At 40.2% G+C, this 17377-nt stretch overlaps 3 protein-coding genes and 1 long non-coding RNA gene across 6 annotated transcripts; 2 read left to right on the forward strand and 2 right to left on the reverse strand.

Moving 5' to 3' along the window:
* Window positions 1–254: 254 nt before the first annotated feature.
* On the forward strand, window positions 255–2236 carry LOC143896226 (uncharacterized). The gene is made up of 4 exons (XR_013256587.1): window positions 255–385; window positions 630–934; window positions 1050–1247; window positions 2106–2236. It is a non-coding gene; the product is annotated as an uncharacterized LOC143896226 (long non-coding RNA).
* On the reverse strand, window positions 1102–2976 carry LOC143896224 (uncharacterized). Its single transcript, XM_077403899.1, has 5 exons — window positions 2392–2976; window positions 2111–2354; window positions 1609–1876; window positions 1336–1413; window positions 1102–1245 (listed from the first exon to the last, which is right to left on the reverse strand). Exons 1-5 carry the CDS (start codon window positions 2426–2428, stop codon window positions 1153–1155), a joined length of 720 nt encoding a protein of 239 aa, XP_077260025.1. The 5' UTR covers window positions 2429–2976; the 3' UTR covers window positions 1102–1152.
* Window positions 2977–3689: 713 nt separating this feature from the next.
* Window positions 3690–14782, forward strand: LOC143896212 (uncharacterized). 2 transcript variants are annotated; one of them, XM_077403875.1, is made up of 8 exons: window positions 3690–3866; window positions 4896–5392; window positions 10120–10452; window positions 11597–11664; window positions 12008–12263; window positions 12452–12577; window positions 12784–13063; window positions 13148–14782. In XM_077403875.1, exons 3-8 carry the CDS (start codon window positions 10244–10246, stop codon window positions 14159–14161), a joined length of 1953 nt encoding a protein of 650 aa, XP_077260001.1. In that variant the 5' UTR covers window positions 3690–3866; window positions 4896–5392; window positions 10120–10243; the 3' UTR covers window positions 14162–14782. The 2 variants fall into 2 exon arrangements, with proteins under 2 accessions (XP_077260001.1, XP_077260002.1); XM_077403876.1 differs by lacking the exon at window positions 4896–5392.
* On the reverse strand, window positions 14761–17277 carry LOC143896213 (HEAT repeat-containing protein 3). 2 transcript variants are annotated; one of them, XM_077403878.1, is made up of 6 exons: window positions 17041–17274; window positions 16712–16972; window positions 15688–16616; window positions 15253–15553; window positions 15006–15179; window positions 14761–14899 (listed from the first exon to the last, which is right to left on the reverse strand). In XM_077403878.1, the coding sequence occupies exons 1-6, from the start codon at window positions 17176–17178 to the stop codon at window positions 14780–14782; spliced, it is 1923 nt and encodes a 640-aa protein (XP_077260004.1). In that variant the 5' UTR covers window positions 17179–17274; the 3' UTR covers window positions 14761–14779. The 2 variants fall into 2 exon arrangements, with proteins under 2 accessions (XP_077260004.1, XP_077260005.1); XM_077403879.1 differs by lacking the exon at window positions 14761–14899 and having other exon boundaries at window positions 15015–15153; window positions 17041–17277.
* Between the last annotated feature and the right edge of the window lie 100 nt (window positions 17278–17377).

Raw genomic sequence — 17377 nt, forward strand, 5'->3', positions numbered from 1 at the left:
AGTCGATTGTCGCATTCGGGAACGGGATTCGGGGGTGGCAGATGGCAAATGATGCGATTCGAGTTTTGCAGATGTCCATTGTCCATTATTGTCCACGCGACCAGCGACCGGGCGATCACCCACACCTACCGCGTGTTGTGTTAATGTGTTACCCGGCAGTCCCGGCACCCGGGCACCCGGACGATGATCCTGGATGATCCCTGTGCGTGTGCGTGACTGCGTGCCGCACACAACGATCGATGAAGAAATCAAAATCGGGAAAGCTATTAGCTCAGTGGTAGCCAGAGCCAGAGCCAGTAAAGAGCGTAAAGGAACGGGGCTCCTTTATCCTCGACATCCTCATTTCGGCGAGGATAAAGTCGATAAAGTGACGAAGCGGGCGAAGGTAAGGGCGAAGGGCGCATCGTGCCTTGTGCCATATTTATATTGAGTATTATGGAACGGCTCTCTCTCTCGCTTCGCTCTGCCGAAATGCGAGGATCGCGAGTTGCGCGAGGTCTCGTCCAAACGAGACTGATAGGCGTCGGGCGTCGTATATGAAAACGTTATATTACGTATGTGTGTATGTGTATAATAACTGTAATAACACGTACGACTCTTCTGACCTCTGACTCGCGTTTCACGTTTAGCCGCGTGCGGCACGATTTCTGCACGATCATCCTCATTTTCCATGCGCGTATCTATCCATTCGACGATCGCCCTTACGCGTGGCCACATCGAACATCGAACTAGGTTCGGGCCACCTTGCCACCTATCGAGAAAAGAAGCCGAAAAAGGTCGTCCTTGGCCGCTGCACGTTTCTCTTCCGATTACGAACCAACGAATGTACATTATCGGCATCTACCAAAAACTGGTTACCGCAGATTACCGAGTTCTTCGAAACGATCAAGTTATTTGGCCACGTTCTTATCTGGTCCGCAGGATATTGACAGAGGTGAGATAATAGGCAGCGGCGTCTATTATTCGTCTTTCGTTCTTTCGCGCGCGATCTTTAGCGTCAGCTGTGACGAATCAGGGGAATAGTTAAATGTTTCGATTTGTCGATGCAGATGTTCCCAAGAGTTTGATTTATCCTGGCGGTGCGGACGGTGCAGTGGCGGCCGGCGCTAGTTTCAGGCAGGGCAGGGCAGGACGCAGGACGCAGGACAGAGCTCAATGGGGTGTACTACCGCCAGTATAATTTCGATCCTCGCCACGTTCCTCTTCGTCCTTTCGTTCGATAAAAAGATCTTTGTCTTCAACTTTCTGTACGTAATACAAAGCAAATATTTCTTAGATGACACGTAAATATAATTTAATAATACCGATAAAACGCGCATGAGATATTGTCCATACTTGCAGTTTCACGTTTTCCATATTGATTGAAAGCTCTGACTTGCGTTCTTTTTGCTGCACCGCTCGTCCCTCGTTCATCTATTCACAGATTTATTTCTCTCATATATATATATATATATATATATATATATATACATACATATATAAAATGTTCTGTAAATTAAAATATTCTTATCTATTTATAAATAACGTCCATGTGATCTTATATCTTTTTTGTATCTTACGTGTAACAAAACAAAAAGAAAAGATTTTTGTCTACTAAAATTAACTGACTTTATAATGAAGTAACCAATGGCCTAGATACTCCACAGGATCGGTCGGTTTTTTCGCTACAATTTCACACAAAGCTTGGATCAAAGGTTTGCTCAAGACTTTTTTTAGGTAGATGTTATTCGGCAACGCGTGTGCGTGACACGTGGACGACGACGCGTTAGACGTAGAATTAATAGAATCGCTGCTTTTATCGACTTCGATCTTTGCCTGCCGTAAATCTTGCAAGTTGTCGATGTCGTCGTCGGTTAAGTTTAGAGATTTTAAAAGTCTGAGAAAGCAAAGAACGCGTGAAAGACGTAGAGGTGGAAAACGAAGCCGTTTATTATATTTAATATTTTATACGTAATTTTTTCTCTTTTTAATATTTTTTATTCTTTCGCGATACAGCACGTGACGATGAAATTTGTTTTAAAACATTTTGATGTTATAAACTACGCGTCTGATCGATGCGAGGAATATTTAAAATTAATTATCGATCTCCGATTGTTCGATTCCAGCTAACCTGACGTGTTCATCCGTAAGACTGGTATCGCGCGATGTCTCGACAAGATTTTCATTCAAACCTTTCTCGTGCAAAAATATCGCGATTTCCTCATCTTTCCTAGTTTCTTTCGCGTCCTTAATCACTCGTACGTTGTCTTCCATTGATTTTTCTTTCACCGCATCTTCTTCCATGTCTTCTTGTTGCTTCTCCAAAAATGTATTATCCTTTATTTCTTGCATTTTTAATGATACTTGTGTAACGCGTCCTCCTACGCGTCTCAAGTACAAAGATTTTAGGATGAGATTTGGAATTATACGAGTTCTCGTAATATTTCATATAACGCACGTATAAACGTCTGATTAAAATGACTTGAAATGAAAACCGTTTGAAAACTTTGAAAATAATCCTGACATTTGATTATTTCGTTCTCGCTTCAGAGTTCAGGTCTTCGAAAAGGTGAAGTTTTGCGCGGTCCATATAGTTCATCTTCAGATTTTTTCTTACGGTCTTACGCGACGCTAAAATAAAAAAAACCGCGTGGGTTAACGCGGCGCACGCGAGGCCTTCGTCGCGTTGGATCTTCCTGCACTTAACGTTGCATACTTGGTTACCGAGCCATTTGCCGCGTGCGGTATATATACATATGTGTACACGTTGAGACGGAACCACGTATTCGCGCATCGAGCAGGGTTTCTCGATTTTTATACCGGTTTGTTACGTATTACGACAAATGTTCTTCATTTAGATAAATGCCGCCAATCAAATCACTTTCAATATTAACACGTCCATTATCGTACTTTTTATAACGCGTCGCGTATCGTCACCGATCGCGTCTCATTTCTAACATTGTTGATTTATCGAACACTTGAATCGAGGAAAATGGGTCATACACATACGCGCGCGCACACACACACATCTAGAGTGCTCTATTAAAGTATCGCGACGTACTTTGGAATTCGACTGCGTGTGAGAAAAGTACGCGTGATAAAGAAATCATTTTTATTTCTATCGAGTGATTCTCGATAACAAAAAGAAGATTACCAGTAAAGATTTATAAAGCATCCTTGATACGAAAGAATGAATACGTACTTTACTGATTGATGTATATTAGTTTTGTTTGGGAAAACGCTTTATCGTAACGAAACGTAGTGTAATATTTATTTAAATATAATTGTAATATATATAATTAATCTTTTTCCTTTCATTGATATCGAGGCCAGCTTACCAAGTCGATCGTCAAAGGTGAGACGAAAGATCCGATGAAAGATGAAAAGATAAAAGATCCTTTGCGGTAAAAACTTTTCGTATCGTCGGGATCATCTCACAATTATTTCAATAGCGAGTTTCATTGCGCCGTTGCTCTTGAAAGCCAGCTCCATTATGCTCGCGTACAATGCTCGACGTACAGGATAATAAAGTCTAATGATTTCAAAAGATTCACAGATCTATCTCGAGGCGTTGATACGCAACGTTTATTACTACGTTGCGTTGTGAATTTTTTGAAACTCATCAATATCTCATACATAAAAAGATTCGTAATTTTCTCACATGTTTTTTTTTTTTCCAGGTTTCATCAATCACGACAGGTAATACGACACCCGCGCGCGAATATTACGAACGAACTGAATAAAGTTGCGCGATAAGGGTGCTATCTTATCAGTTTGGCGATGTAATCGGTACAGAATTGAATCGAGATATAGTACGGGATAAATCGTACTTTGCATCTGACTTTCTCGCATCTGTGCGGAACGACGTGAGTGTCGCGAAATTAAAGGTAACTCCAGAAAGACTACTTTGTTTCCTTCTAAACATATGTATTGTCACGTGCAACGTTGCAAAGTGATTGTACAGTGACGCGTATCCGCGCCGTGGTCTTCGGTATCGCGACGTTGTCATCGATCGAAATACACTCGGTGGATATGCAGATATCGCGCATTTATTGAGATCACTGCCTTATTTTGCAATGCCACGCGACAACCGTGACATGGAGAGAATATCGAGAAAAAACGATTAAATATTCTAGACGTAGCGTCCGCACGTCCGCGTTTCTATGTGATCGATTCGCATACGAGTGCGCATTACGTCATACGGATAAAATAGCCGTGCGACCACAAGCTGGCGTTATCGCCCAGACCTTTTTATTGGACGCTGTATTTACTCGACGAAAAGACTTGAATAAAATTTCGAAATTATCTGTTTAAAGATTATCTATACATATACTTAATCACGTATACGCATATACATACATGATCGAGAAATTAATTGAAAGAACGTTCGACAATATTTTACCGGGCTAGAAGTTTAGATTTAATTTGTGAATATTTTTAAGTCTCTTGATATAAAATATGGTTGCGTGTACTTTTACCTACGAACCGTGTCTTTTCTTGCGCAACTTTCCAAGCCACGTCCGCTAACGCCTACCTACGCGATAAATCTCTAGAAATGCGCGAGCTTGCGTTCAGTCGGCATTAGTCAGCGTCGGTACATCGCATTGCGGTTTATTAAGCGAACATTTGATAGAAAGCACGTTACAAATTTTAGCGTTACTATTATAGTATTGACCCTCTTTTATTTTTGTCAAACATTTCTCCCAAAAATCTAAAATTTATCCAAGATTTATAAATAAAATAATTTCACTTGACCATCATTTACTTTGTACCACGTAATAATTTTTAAGTTCACTGTTCTATTTATTTTGATAAAAATCGCATAAAGATAGCACGATGAAACGCCAGTTTCGCGTTCAGTTGCAATAAAATTAACATACTTAACGTTCAACGACCCTAATTCACACTATCCACAGTGTTACAGAGGTACGAGTCTAAATACAGTTGTTGCAAGAATTTTTGGTTCGAATCTTACGCGCCGAGTACACTCGGTCCCGATGGCCGATCGTCGAACGTGGCGCGAACTTCACGTGGAGGCGAAAATGATCGAAGGATGGCGATAATGGCCGAACGCGCGAAGCCCGCTGCCGCCATCAGTGCCGCAGTCGCCGGTCGCCGCAGTGCCGCCGCAGTTGGCCGCAGGGCGCAGACGTCGGACGCCGCACGCCGCACTCGCCGCAGTTGGCCGGCGTGGCTCGCAACGGATGGGGGGTTGTTTACTTACGTCGTTCGTTCGCTCGCAGTTCCGCACGTTGAACTTTGATTCAAGTACATCTTCGTGTGTCTCCTAATCGTGATCAGTTACGCGAAAGTGTACCGTGCTTCGTTAAAGCTCGTCTCGCAAGAGTCCGAATAGTTTGACGCGTCGCGCGACGCGGTCATCGCCTCTCGTCACACCCGCGCGCTTACTTACGTAAGTATACGTACGATGCTCGGACAGGTCTCTCTCTCGCACGTATATCGCGCGGGTCGCGTCGCAGGACTTGTTATCGCACATCGAAATGCTAATTTTCACTTTTTACGTTTTGTTCGACCAATCGTTGCAGCTTATAGATACGTGTCGCGCAAAATGCAAGATGTATAATAATTTGCGCGCGCGCGCTTACGAAAGTCCAACAAATTCCAACGAGCTTTCGTTTAGAATGGTTAAAATCACGAAAATACCGATGATCTTAGAAGTTACCTTGGAGAGGTAGACAAGGAGAAAGAGACACGAGACTCGAATATATCCACGATCGCGGACTTGATATTAATATATAATTTAACGTTTGCGATAACACGTAAAATCGCTCGTGCAACGCGCAACTCGCGACGAAAGATGGGAGTGTGCGTACAATCGACGACGTACAATCGTTGCGAGTCACTCCTATGTTATCGTCATACCTAAAAAAACGTGCCAATGAGATAATACGCGGTGTTGGGTGTAAGCTCGATATAAGCGAATCACGCGCGTCTCCTTTTCGTTCCGTATAAGCTACACCCTCTACGCACCACGAGACAATGTCCGATGTCCGATGGCGATATCGTATTCTCGTCGAACGCGCAAGACGCGCCTACCGCGAATCCTTGGCCCGTCCTGCTCGTAATAAAGTTATCAATGATTCCATCATATCCCTGCTCACGCGATGGAATCTATCGAGAACGAAATTTCCGAATACTTGACCCGTCCCGTCGCCCGTGCCGAGATTGCGGATTGCAACGACGTTCTATTTTCGCGGCCGGCTCTCCGCGCGGATTCGAATGGTCGTTATTGTCGTTGATGAAGACTCCCTGAAGTTTAAGAACCGGCACGTGTGCGCGCTACTTACAATTAGATAGAAAGTCGCGTCAACGATGCGCGGCAGCGAATTTTATGGCTTTTCGAAATCTGTGGCGAGAGCCACACCAATCGCGCGATATATACTTAATTGTCTTACTTGTCTGTATTAATATTAATGATGGCAAGCGGCACGGACGGCATATCGATGTTGCAGCGTTGTATACTTATACGATAGATTCGCGATGAAGAAATATTAATATCTTCTATCTGCGTGCCATTACGTATTTGGATTCTAACGCGACGTAAACGTAGAGAAAATTTTATTCAGGATGAGAGAGAGAGAGAGAGAGAGAAGAAAATGAAATTGAGTATTATTGTCGTTTAGGAGATTACCCTATCAATTTTTTGTATTTTAAAACTTAAAACTATGATATATCAATGTTCAAGATATAAAAAAACCAGAAGCACGTCGATTTCGCGGTACGGCAGTTTCGTGGAAACTACAGCTAGGTAAATCGAATTTTCCTCGAGAAAGTATTTCGATCGTGCCTTTATACCTTTATCGTCGACTTTGCAAACTCGTTCCGCGAGTTATCACGAGCGAGATACAACTATACTGAACGTAGTTTAATGGCTGTTAGTTTTTCTGTACCGTAATGAAAGAAAAAGCTCCGGAAAGAGACGAGAGAACCATATAATGTTGTGGAGAAGAGCGCGCGTGGGGTTTGTGTGTGTGTGTGTGTGTGTGTGATATACGTCCCCGTTAACGTTCCCAAGATCCAAAAATATCGTCGGCGAAATAGAGAGCGGCCGCGATTCTGGGTCGAAGCCAGAAAATCGCTCCGTTTTCACCCGAGGCGCGATTATCGCTTTTCCCACTTTTAACAAAAGACTTTCCAAAGACGTTTTCTTAATCCTTTGGACTTTGTTTCGCGCACTCGCGAGTCACAAATTGAATTTAATCATCTTGCATCTTTTTTCCAAGCATAAATATAAAACTTTTCTCAACCGAGCAACGATATTGTAATATATATAAAATAAGATAAGTTGCATTGTCGTCCACGCGAGTTCAGTTGCACGGTGCGATGGCGATGAGTCATCGGCCAAACTTAGACATCGCGTATCAATTATACACAGCTGGTAATTAAACGGAACGTCGGCGTCGGCGTACCGTCGCGTCGATCGTAATCATCGATTCGTTATTGCGTGGCCTAAACGACGCGACGCGACGCGACGCGAGTTTGCCGATATACCTATCGGCACATTTTCTGGCTATCTATTTATTTTAGCTATCCGGTTTTGAGGTATATACGAGAGACAGGTAGAGATTCGACGTGCTTTTTTTGGCCATACTTCGTTTTATCGAAATCAGCGATCGATTCCACGCGTCGTCGCATGCTTCGAGTACTTGCTTGTACTAGCGAAATATATATGCTTCTCGTCAACGGTGATAGATTAGATTAAATCCTCTTTGCGCGATAAAATTTGCGCCGTGTGGCAGATTTTTGAAATAACTTTGACGCCGACATATTCTGAAAGATTCAAAAAAGTGGACAGATAATAAATTACGGAACGGACCGGAACGCGCGTTGTATCGAAAAACGTATATTCGGCGGCTTCGGCAAATAACGCGTGAAGAAAAATGTCGCATATTTTTCGCGAAAGGAGTTGGTTTCCTTACGCCCAAGTATTTAGTACCTTCCTATTATGTACGTTATTGTGTTAGCGACACGCTCCTATGTTGCCGCACCGTAGAACGCGCGGCGCGCGGCGAGTACGTAAGCAACGGGAAAACGACGCGTGTTAACTCGATATACAAGGAGATCTTTTTTCAACGCTCACGTGCTACGATGAATTGCGAAACTCGTGCACCGTACAGTTACGTGTTACATCATAATCAGCGATTAATCGATTGTGCTTGACGTCCAATGGACGCGCAAACGCGCGAAGGTATCCCATAGTCTTACCTTGATTTTACCATAATGAAAATTTGGAGAATCAAACGATCAACCTTTTTAAAAGTGAATTTTTTTTTTTAAATTCACTACGCGTAAGTTTTAAAAGTTTAAACAAATAGCGAAACTCTTTGTTCTTCGTTAAATTTTTAGCGGTTTCTACCTTAACGGAACTTGTAAAATGTATGGATCACGCGCGTATAAAGATATTACATTTTATAACGTAAAAATTTCCTCGATATTGTTGCTATTAGGGAAACGTCAATTCCAAATTCCAACGTAGTCAAAGAATTTAAAGGTGAAAGGTCTGTACGTATCGTACGAGACGATTCCGATCGCTATTGAATAATCGCGTGCCTTGTAATAAAGTTCACTTGGGTTAATATATTCTAAAACAACTGCAAGATTCGTGCCTTTAATCGAATACTTTTTACAACGCGCGATTTGTCACTCGTCAATGTTAAGTTTTCTACGAAAAAGAATGTGAAAAATATTAAAGCGTAATACGCGTGTCTCGCCAAATATATACACTTTTTTTTATTTATACTCTCTTTCTGTACGTTACCAAAGACTTGCCGTCGAGTGATCGTGCGTGCGTATTACTACCTACGACCAGTATTGGCATAAAACCTTGAAGCATGAAGCATATTTTGCATTTTGTCGTGCGTTGCTCGTCATTTGTCACAGAATAGAATAAGTATATGTACGAATCGTATTCAAAACTTACGCGCGATCGACGGATTTCGAATCGCGAGGCGATGCGCGACGTGAGCAAAACGGAGCGCGAGCGCGGTCAACTAATTGAGCTAATTGCATTTGTTAGACACTATTTGTACGTGCCGATTCATACGATGCATTATAGTGCGAACATATTCGTTCTTCGTCTTCTTCGCGTCACAAAGCTCTCCGAAGCGTTAACTTTTTTATCCCGCTTAAAATATCTTTGAATGCTCAATAAAACTAAAAACTCGCAACTATGAAAATCTCGACGATCTCATAATAATGGTGTATGGTGGTGCCTACATGTTAAAATTTAAAAAAGTTTTAGAGAGAGAGAGAGAGAGAGAGAGAGAGAGAGAGAGAGAGAGAGAGAGGGGCGCAGTTTCTGCACAGCGACGTTATGTAAACGACATACAGTTGCACATTGTAATCCAGCGGACGATTAGAAGATGTCTTGTTAGTTATAACCGGGTTAGCGTGACGCGAGAGTGTTTACAGCTTCTTACTGTCATCGGGTCAGCAAATTAATCCGTCGTCAACTTGCGGCTGTATCGGCCGTTCATCGGTTCTACTTCGTCGGGTCATTCTATTTGAACCGAGCACGTGTCGTAACGATAAACGCACGCACATCCAACAATTATATCGCTCCAAATTGCTTTCCTCTCATCCATCATCTAGCACTGATCGAACTGATATGATAGCGCGCATCAACGCCAACGTAGTAATTAATTGCGAACGTCTGACAAACTTTATCGTTCTCGCGTGATCTGAACAAAAACATTTTGTCATACCTTTATCTTGATTATAAATTTATCCAATTCTTTTTAATTACAGTTTTATTAAGGCCTCCGCACAACGGAAAATATAAGGAAGAAGGAACAGAGATATTAGCGCGTAGGACTAAAGAATCGAGAATAAAGTTGGATGCGCGCGATATATGAAAAATTCGGGCAACGGAAGTAGGGAATAACACGGACAATAGATTTTTTAACCTATCGGAAACCGTGTATTAATGTTACGCACCAGCTTTATTCCTGATTTCTTATTTCTACGCACTAATATCTGTTCTCCTTGTTCCTTATATATTTTTCATTGTGCGGAGGTCCTTACACGTACATTTTGTTTTAAAAATACTAAATATTATACATGGATATATGAAGAGATTCTTGCGCAAATTTTTAATATAAATTATTTTCACCAAATTAGTTCGCAGGATTGTGACAAGGCAGGAGCTATGACAAGAAATCGATGACCAGTACGTGAACGTTCCTATATGACATTTCGCTCAATATCTTTTTTGATACGACGATCAAAATTTGACGGATGAATCATGTCGTCCTCGAGGCCCAGACGACCTAGCGTATCGATCTACGATTATCCAGAACATTTGAATCCGTTCAACGATGACGCGATGACAACGTCTCAGCCACAAGTGCATCGCGAGAGCAAATCGTTGAAAGAATCGTCCAAACACAAGTTTTGGACGTTTGGCAGAACCCGAAAGAAAAGATCCAACAGCTTCTCGATCAAATCGACTTGGTGAGTATTTTTATATAACTATTTTTAGCCGTGCACGTTCTTTGTGACCTGATTTGTGTGATTAATAAAATACATGTAGGCACGTGTGTGTGAAACTTTTGTAACTTGTTTGTAACCTTTACAAAGGAAATACGAAGAAATAATGCATAAAAGTGCCTTGATATTATGAGATATAACAGTAATGAGATATAAACCTTCAAAAACCTATCTACTTTTCTATTTTGTATGTTTCCTACACGTCTTTCAGAGAAACGAAACAATTAACTACCAGCTACATTATTACCACACACACACACACACACACAGAAAATCATTTATCTCTGGATGCTATAGGTTGAATCTCGCGTTATTCACGTGATTAAAAAAATACTTTCAAAATTAAATTGAGTTCTGGTCTGATTAACAATCGGAATAACCGAATTAATCAGAGCTGCGCAAAGAAATCGAAGAATCCGCGCCGCGAGCGCATCGTCATCGAATCGAAAGTTGAATTAACACGCGTTGCGAGTACACACAATAGCGAATGTAAGTGCGCTTGAACGTATCGGCCGTGATCGTCGGCAAAGTGGAAGTGATATTAAGCGGAATGAGGATGAATATAATCGACGCTTTTAACTGCAAATGTGCATAGGCTTTGCTATTCACGTGCGTGACGTTTTAGAAGATTCGCATTTTCTCCTCTTTTTATTTTTTTTTCTAGTTCTTGCGCACGAAATAAATTTATATCTCGATATTCTCGACACTCGATTCGAGCGTGCCTGTAATGAGTAAAGTAACAATGCGTTTTTGAGAAAGATATCGGATATGTATAAACATGACGAGGAACAGGACACGTTCCTTGAAAACTTTTATAACTATTTTTAACGTCACAAAGTAACGCCGTACGTAATTTAATTCCTTGGATCCTCAATCGACATGGTTGGCGAAAATTTACAGGAAAATTTAATGGTGTAGCACGTTATGACGTTTTCCAGCATATGCGTCCCAAGTATGTCGAACGATGAACCGCGCAATTATATGTAATGTAATCTCAGTGTGTAGAATTTTAATTGTATACTGAACTAAATACCACACACCTTTCTGTTACAATCCACGAAAGTAACAATATAGTTCGGTGACATTCAATATCGATTTTTGTGTTTAGGAATGGATTGTTTGGAAAGCGCAAACAAACTCCAGACGCGATGGAAAAGAGGTCGACGATTACAACAGGTTTGTCTCTATCCAAGTTACGTGCACTCTCGACGCCCGTAAAACATACCAAACACATTAAACTATAAGATATGAACGTTCAAAATAATTAATGCATTAGAACGAGAATACGATTCCAGTAATAAGAGAGAGTGAAGGCGTTCTTTTTCAAATTATGCGACGTTATTTTACACCCACGTTTTTTAAAGGGACGATTTAAAAATATATTTCATAATTATATTTAATGTAATATTATATGTTTATATTTTAAATTTAAGATCTGGAAAAATATAATGTAAAATCGATGATATATTTTATAAACTGTAACGTAAAATAAGATGCAACTTACTGCATGTAACTGCAGTCTCGACTACGTACAAAAGAGAGCCTTACGACAGACCAACAGCACCTCCACGACTGTCCAAGGATCAACAGGAATTTGATGAAGCCTTGGGCACTTTGACAAGGAGAAGGAAATATACTTTCGATAACATTACCTCGAGGTACAGCCCGAATTTAACAGTAAACGGGGATCCTGCTAAGATCTCCGATGGTAATCCTCAAGATACCACAACGTCTATCATGAACGTCGATCTCACTCCGAAACCGCCAGCTAGAAGGTAAACTGCGCGTACGTGAAATCATTATATAAGAGTATTTATATTTAAAATTTTCATGATTTATACTATATCGTTTGAATAGAATAGTAAAATAATTTTATAATTTCTGAATTTAAAAGATGCCTGGCTTAAAAAGAAATGTTTCTTTTACAATTAAAATTAAATTTTCAACGGTTTATTTTTTCCAGATTTGGGCAAGTGAGCCCAAGACCGACGGACAAAATACCACCTTTGGATTTCGAAGACAAGCACGCCGAGCAAAATGGTAGTATTACGTGTCACGATAAACCGGAAAAGATTCCGATTCCACCGATGTAAGATCCTCTGCTTCTTGTTTTTCGTACATATATTTCTGACAGTCGACAGTCGCGATAATTCGAAACTTTATTAAGCGCTAAAATGAAATCCTTCCCGATAATATAACGTACGTCCTTAACGTGTCATAAAATATCAAAATGCAACGAATGTACTTCTGCTCAAGGTTAAAAATTTTGCTTGCGACGTCCACGTTTGTTTCCAGGCGAAGATTTGGCAATAGATCATCGCAAAGATTGAATGGAACCACGTCGGATATGGAGGAAGATTCGATCGATCGATTCGGTAACGTTAGCCTGAGGGACGAGAACGAAAATGTGCCCGAGGATTACGTTTTCAAGAGATTCAACCAGGACGCTGTGAGAAGATCGAATTTGTCCATCAATAGCTCTACATCTGTTACCAGTGCAACAAGTATACATGGACGCAAAAAACGGAGAGCACCACAACCACCGAAACAGAAAGAACACGTGGATACTCCTCTGGTACATGTAAATTATGTGGATGCGATGATGACGATGATATTTGATAAACGAGCGTAATAAATACAACTGGTAATGTTTTCGCAGGAAGGCACGTATCTATCTACAGTGGAGGTGAATAAAACGGAACCTGTATCAGAAACGAGTAAACTTGAACTCCAAATAACCGAGCCGATCGATATCGTCGAGATGAAAAAGACTTGCAAAGAATTGAACGAGGTATCGCCGCGGAAAGAAGAGCGGACCGATTTATATCCGAATATTCGCGAAGACATGTCGTCTGACGACATTACGAAGAATACCGAGAAGACGAAAACGTGCGACACGTCTAAAGACTACAAGTCTGAGGGAAAAGAAAAAAAAGATCCTTCAGAGGAAAAAACAGCACTCGAGTCTGATGAAACATCAGAGAAAACCGACGCCGAAACAAAAGTAAATGAAAAATTAAATAAGGAGCAATCAAATATCATTGTTAAAGATTCCGTGATCGAAAAAGATCCCGTGGATATAGAATATACGAGAGCATCTCGGGAAAAGATCGAAATCATTAAGGACATCGATGAAGAATCTGGTGAGGTTTGTCCGAGAATAAAAGGTTCGTCCAGTACGTTATCGCGAAGTGACAGTTTTTCCGTGAAGGAGGAAATTGAAAAAATTGAGAAGCAAATCAAGGCATTGGAAAGTAAAAACGCGTCTAAAGAACAAGAAAATATCGATGATATGTATCAAGATGATTCGATAACAAGCACCAGATTATCTATCCAGGCGACGCGCCGACATTTTTTCGAAAATATGGTGGATGGGCCATCTGGTCCAATTAAGTTGGAATTCAAGAAACTGCCACGTGAACAGAAGGATATTCATGTGGTTAGATTAACGGATCCGCCAATACCGGTCGCGGCGTCTCGTGACCCGGTGAAAGTGATCGAATTACACATTTCTGAACCGATCAGGCATAAACCCGAGCTCTTGGATGAGGTAAATCCCATACCGAAACCCAGGAGACACAGCGCGCTTAGTTTAAGAGACACATCTGAATCTAGATTAAAGGACGAAAGTAAGAACTTGAAAGACGATGATAAGAGAGGAAAGTCCTTCTGAAATCTTAAACCTTTGTCCACATCTTTAGACTTTCCAATGAAATTCTATCGTTTCCGTGATTTCTACATGCATTGAAAGTATAATCGTATTTAGCTATATAATTTCAAGAATCTATGTATTAAATGAACCATTATTCAAAGACTGTGTAAGTACATTCTATATGTTTCTTTCTTTTCTTATTAGATTGCAATTGATTTCGTACTATAACGCGTCAAATATATATATATAAATTTTTTTCGAGAAAAAAATTTGCTACAGAAAAAATTTTAGCATTTCTAATATATGTTACATAATTATATCTTGTCTTCATTTCTGATGTTTTGCTGTAATACTTAGCTATTATTTTCATTATTTATTGATATGAAATAAAGCCTAAACTGTCTGAGAAATGACTCGTGATAAAGTACACAATCCTACTCCAAATCTATTAAAAACTCAAGTAAAATAGCTTAAAACAAATACAAATTATAAAAGTGCAGAGAGAGAAAATAGAGGAAGTGACAAAAGTATACTTGTCTTGTTTTTCAAAAATTTGTAAGTTATTTATTGTAAAAATATCTTCGTTCGTGATCTCCGTAATTCGAAGAAATCGAATAAAAAACAAGTGTTTAACAATGTTCATTTCTGTTTAACAATTCCTAATCGCTTCTGTTTATATTTTATAAACCTCATTAGGTTTGCATTTACAGTCGATACTACAAGCGTGCCATCTCGCAAATGTTTCTTCTGCTCACGCATCTATGAAATAATATAAAAATCAACATATAACATTGCAATCAATAATTATATAAAACTCAATATAGGTATACGATACTTGATATAAGAAATAAGAAGTAATATTTACCTTGTTTTTGAAATGTGGCATTATAGATAGCAATTTAGGGACTACGTTGATATCTACCGCTATATGGTCAATCTCATCCGTTGTATATATATCCATTATTGCGTCTATAGATTCTGCTAAAACCCATACTCGAGTTTCAGTTTTAGAGCTGTCCAATAAAAACGTGGAAATGAACTGTCAAAAATAGTTGACGTAAATAAAAATGTATTTAGGGAGAAACGTCAAAGAAACTCGAAAATCAACGTACCTTGATCATTTCGTAATTTTTCGGATCTTTGTAATTCAACAGCTGTACTAAATGACAGAGTATCCTTATCAAATTAACGCGGACCGTCGTACCGATACACGAATCCAAGCCATTCAACATCGCCTGGATTGCGTTACAACAAGTAGGTAAACGATTTAAATCAACGTCTTTCACTTGTGCTTGGACTAAACGTTGAAGAATAGCTCTCATGGCAGCAGTACCCGCTTCCGCAAGTTCTACACGTTTAAACACGTCCTCTCTAGTGATGTCTTCAAACTCTTTTATAATTTCCATCCATTTCCTAGATGCAGAATATCCAAAATTAACAAAAGCTAATAAAACGTCCATAAAAAGTATTGGAAAAGAAACAGCGTGTTCTCTCTCTCTCTCTCTCTCTCTCTCCTATTATTGTTAAAAAATGTAGAAATAATCTACCCGTATAAAATGGCAACGCCTCCGAAAGCATCAACTTCTATGTTAGGCAATAAATTATTTATACATAAATAAGCTGCACCCTGAATGTCGTAAAATTGCTTCAACGTAGCTTTTCCCTCTTCAGTTTGATCCAGTATTTCCTGGCTATTTTTCACTACGAATCTAGTCTTGTCCCAAATTTTATCAATCAAGTTACACGCGTTCATAACTTCAACCAGTTCCACTGGAAACGTCGACATCATTTTCAAATCTTCCGTCGTCGAGTCGTCACCCAAGCATTCAGACTCGACCTCCATTGGTTCAAAGCCATCGGTGTCAGAATCACGTACGTCGTCTTCGTATTCAAAACATAAATTTGCAAAAATCTGTAAAGCTTGTTCCTGCATTTCCAACATCTTTCTATTTTCTTGCACCTTAATCCTTTTATCGCTCGAAGAAGCATTGCATTCATGTGGTAAAATAGACGTTAAGCAAGACAGTATTTGTCTATGATCGATCGCAAGTACATCGGACAGTACCAATAATACTTTACGAAATACATCTGTCCGGTTCGTGTCCGTGTACGTACCGATATTGATCAGTACGTCAGCTACGCAAGTTTTCAAGAGCAATATTTTGGAAGCGGTCTTCGCATCGTCGGCTTTAAAATCTAGCAGATTAAACAAAACTGATTCGCTTTGTTTAATTGTATTAATGGCAGCAACATTCTCGTCCGACAAGCATATCATGGCGCGTGTAACGACCGTGACGATCTCTGTTCCATAAATATCAATATCTAAAAACTTAATCAAGAGTGATGCCAAATCTTCCTCATTAGCTCGCTTGATCGCGCTTTCATCATTCGCGCATAATGTCCACAGCAAGCTAACTGCTTCGACAAAAGTCACTTTTTCATCCCCAGCCTCTTTTGGCTTCCAGTCCGAATAGTACTATGAATAAAGGAATTTATTTAACTTTAAGGTATCTCGCCCAAGGTTGCGACGTCGTACGCGTGATTTTTATTTGAACTCTCATCTTAAGATACCTGTCTGAGTAATGCGGTGAGTGGAGTTACGATATCGTCTTTAATCAAATCGTTGCACGCTTGCTCCCTACCATTTTCAGCAATTTCCCGCAAAGTATGCGCGGTGTTGGTTCGTACAGCGGCATTACGATCCATCAATAGTGGGCCAATTATTTTCGCTATCCCATCCTTAGCGATTTGCGTGGCCATAGAAGAGTCGCAAGACATTGACGCCAATATTTGCAGGGCGGATAACTTTTCTTCGAGGTTACACGATTGAATCTAGAAAGAGAGAAAGAAAGAACTGTTAAGAAGATCTCTATAATTTGTTAATCCTTATCGCTGCTCACATCATCGTAAACATCCTGCAAGATCTTTTCCCTGTCTCCCTCCGTAAGTTCCTCCTTTAGCTCGAGCTCCTGAACGGACGGTAATCCAGTGGGATTTTCCTTGTGAGGCTTTCGCCGCTGCCTTTTCTGCTTACCCATCGCTGTGAATACGTTGAGAGATAATTATTGAGAATAGTGAAATATAATAAAATATATCCAACTACACCGTTGAGTTGAATGACGCGTGACTGCGTGACATCCCGACATCCTGACACCTTTGGTAAATTTTGCGAAACTTTTAACTAAAGCAGTGCATTATCAATAATATGTAATATAGGTCTCTGAATTATCTACAATA

Source organism: Temnothorax americanus, unplaced genomic scaffold (genome assembly GCF_048541705.1).
Source record: "Temnothorax americanus isolate GAGA-0224 unplaced genomic scaffold, ASM4854170v1 Scaffold18, whole genome shotgun sequence".
Lineage (NCBI taxonomy): Eukaryota > Metazoa > Arthropoda > Insecta > Hymenoptera > Formicidae > Temnothorax > Temnothorax americanus.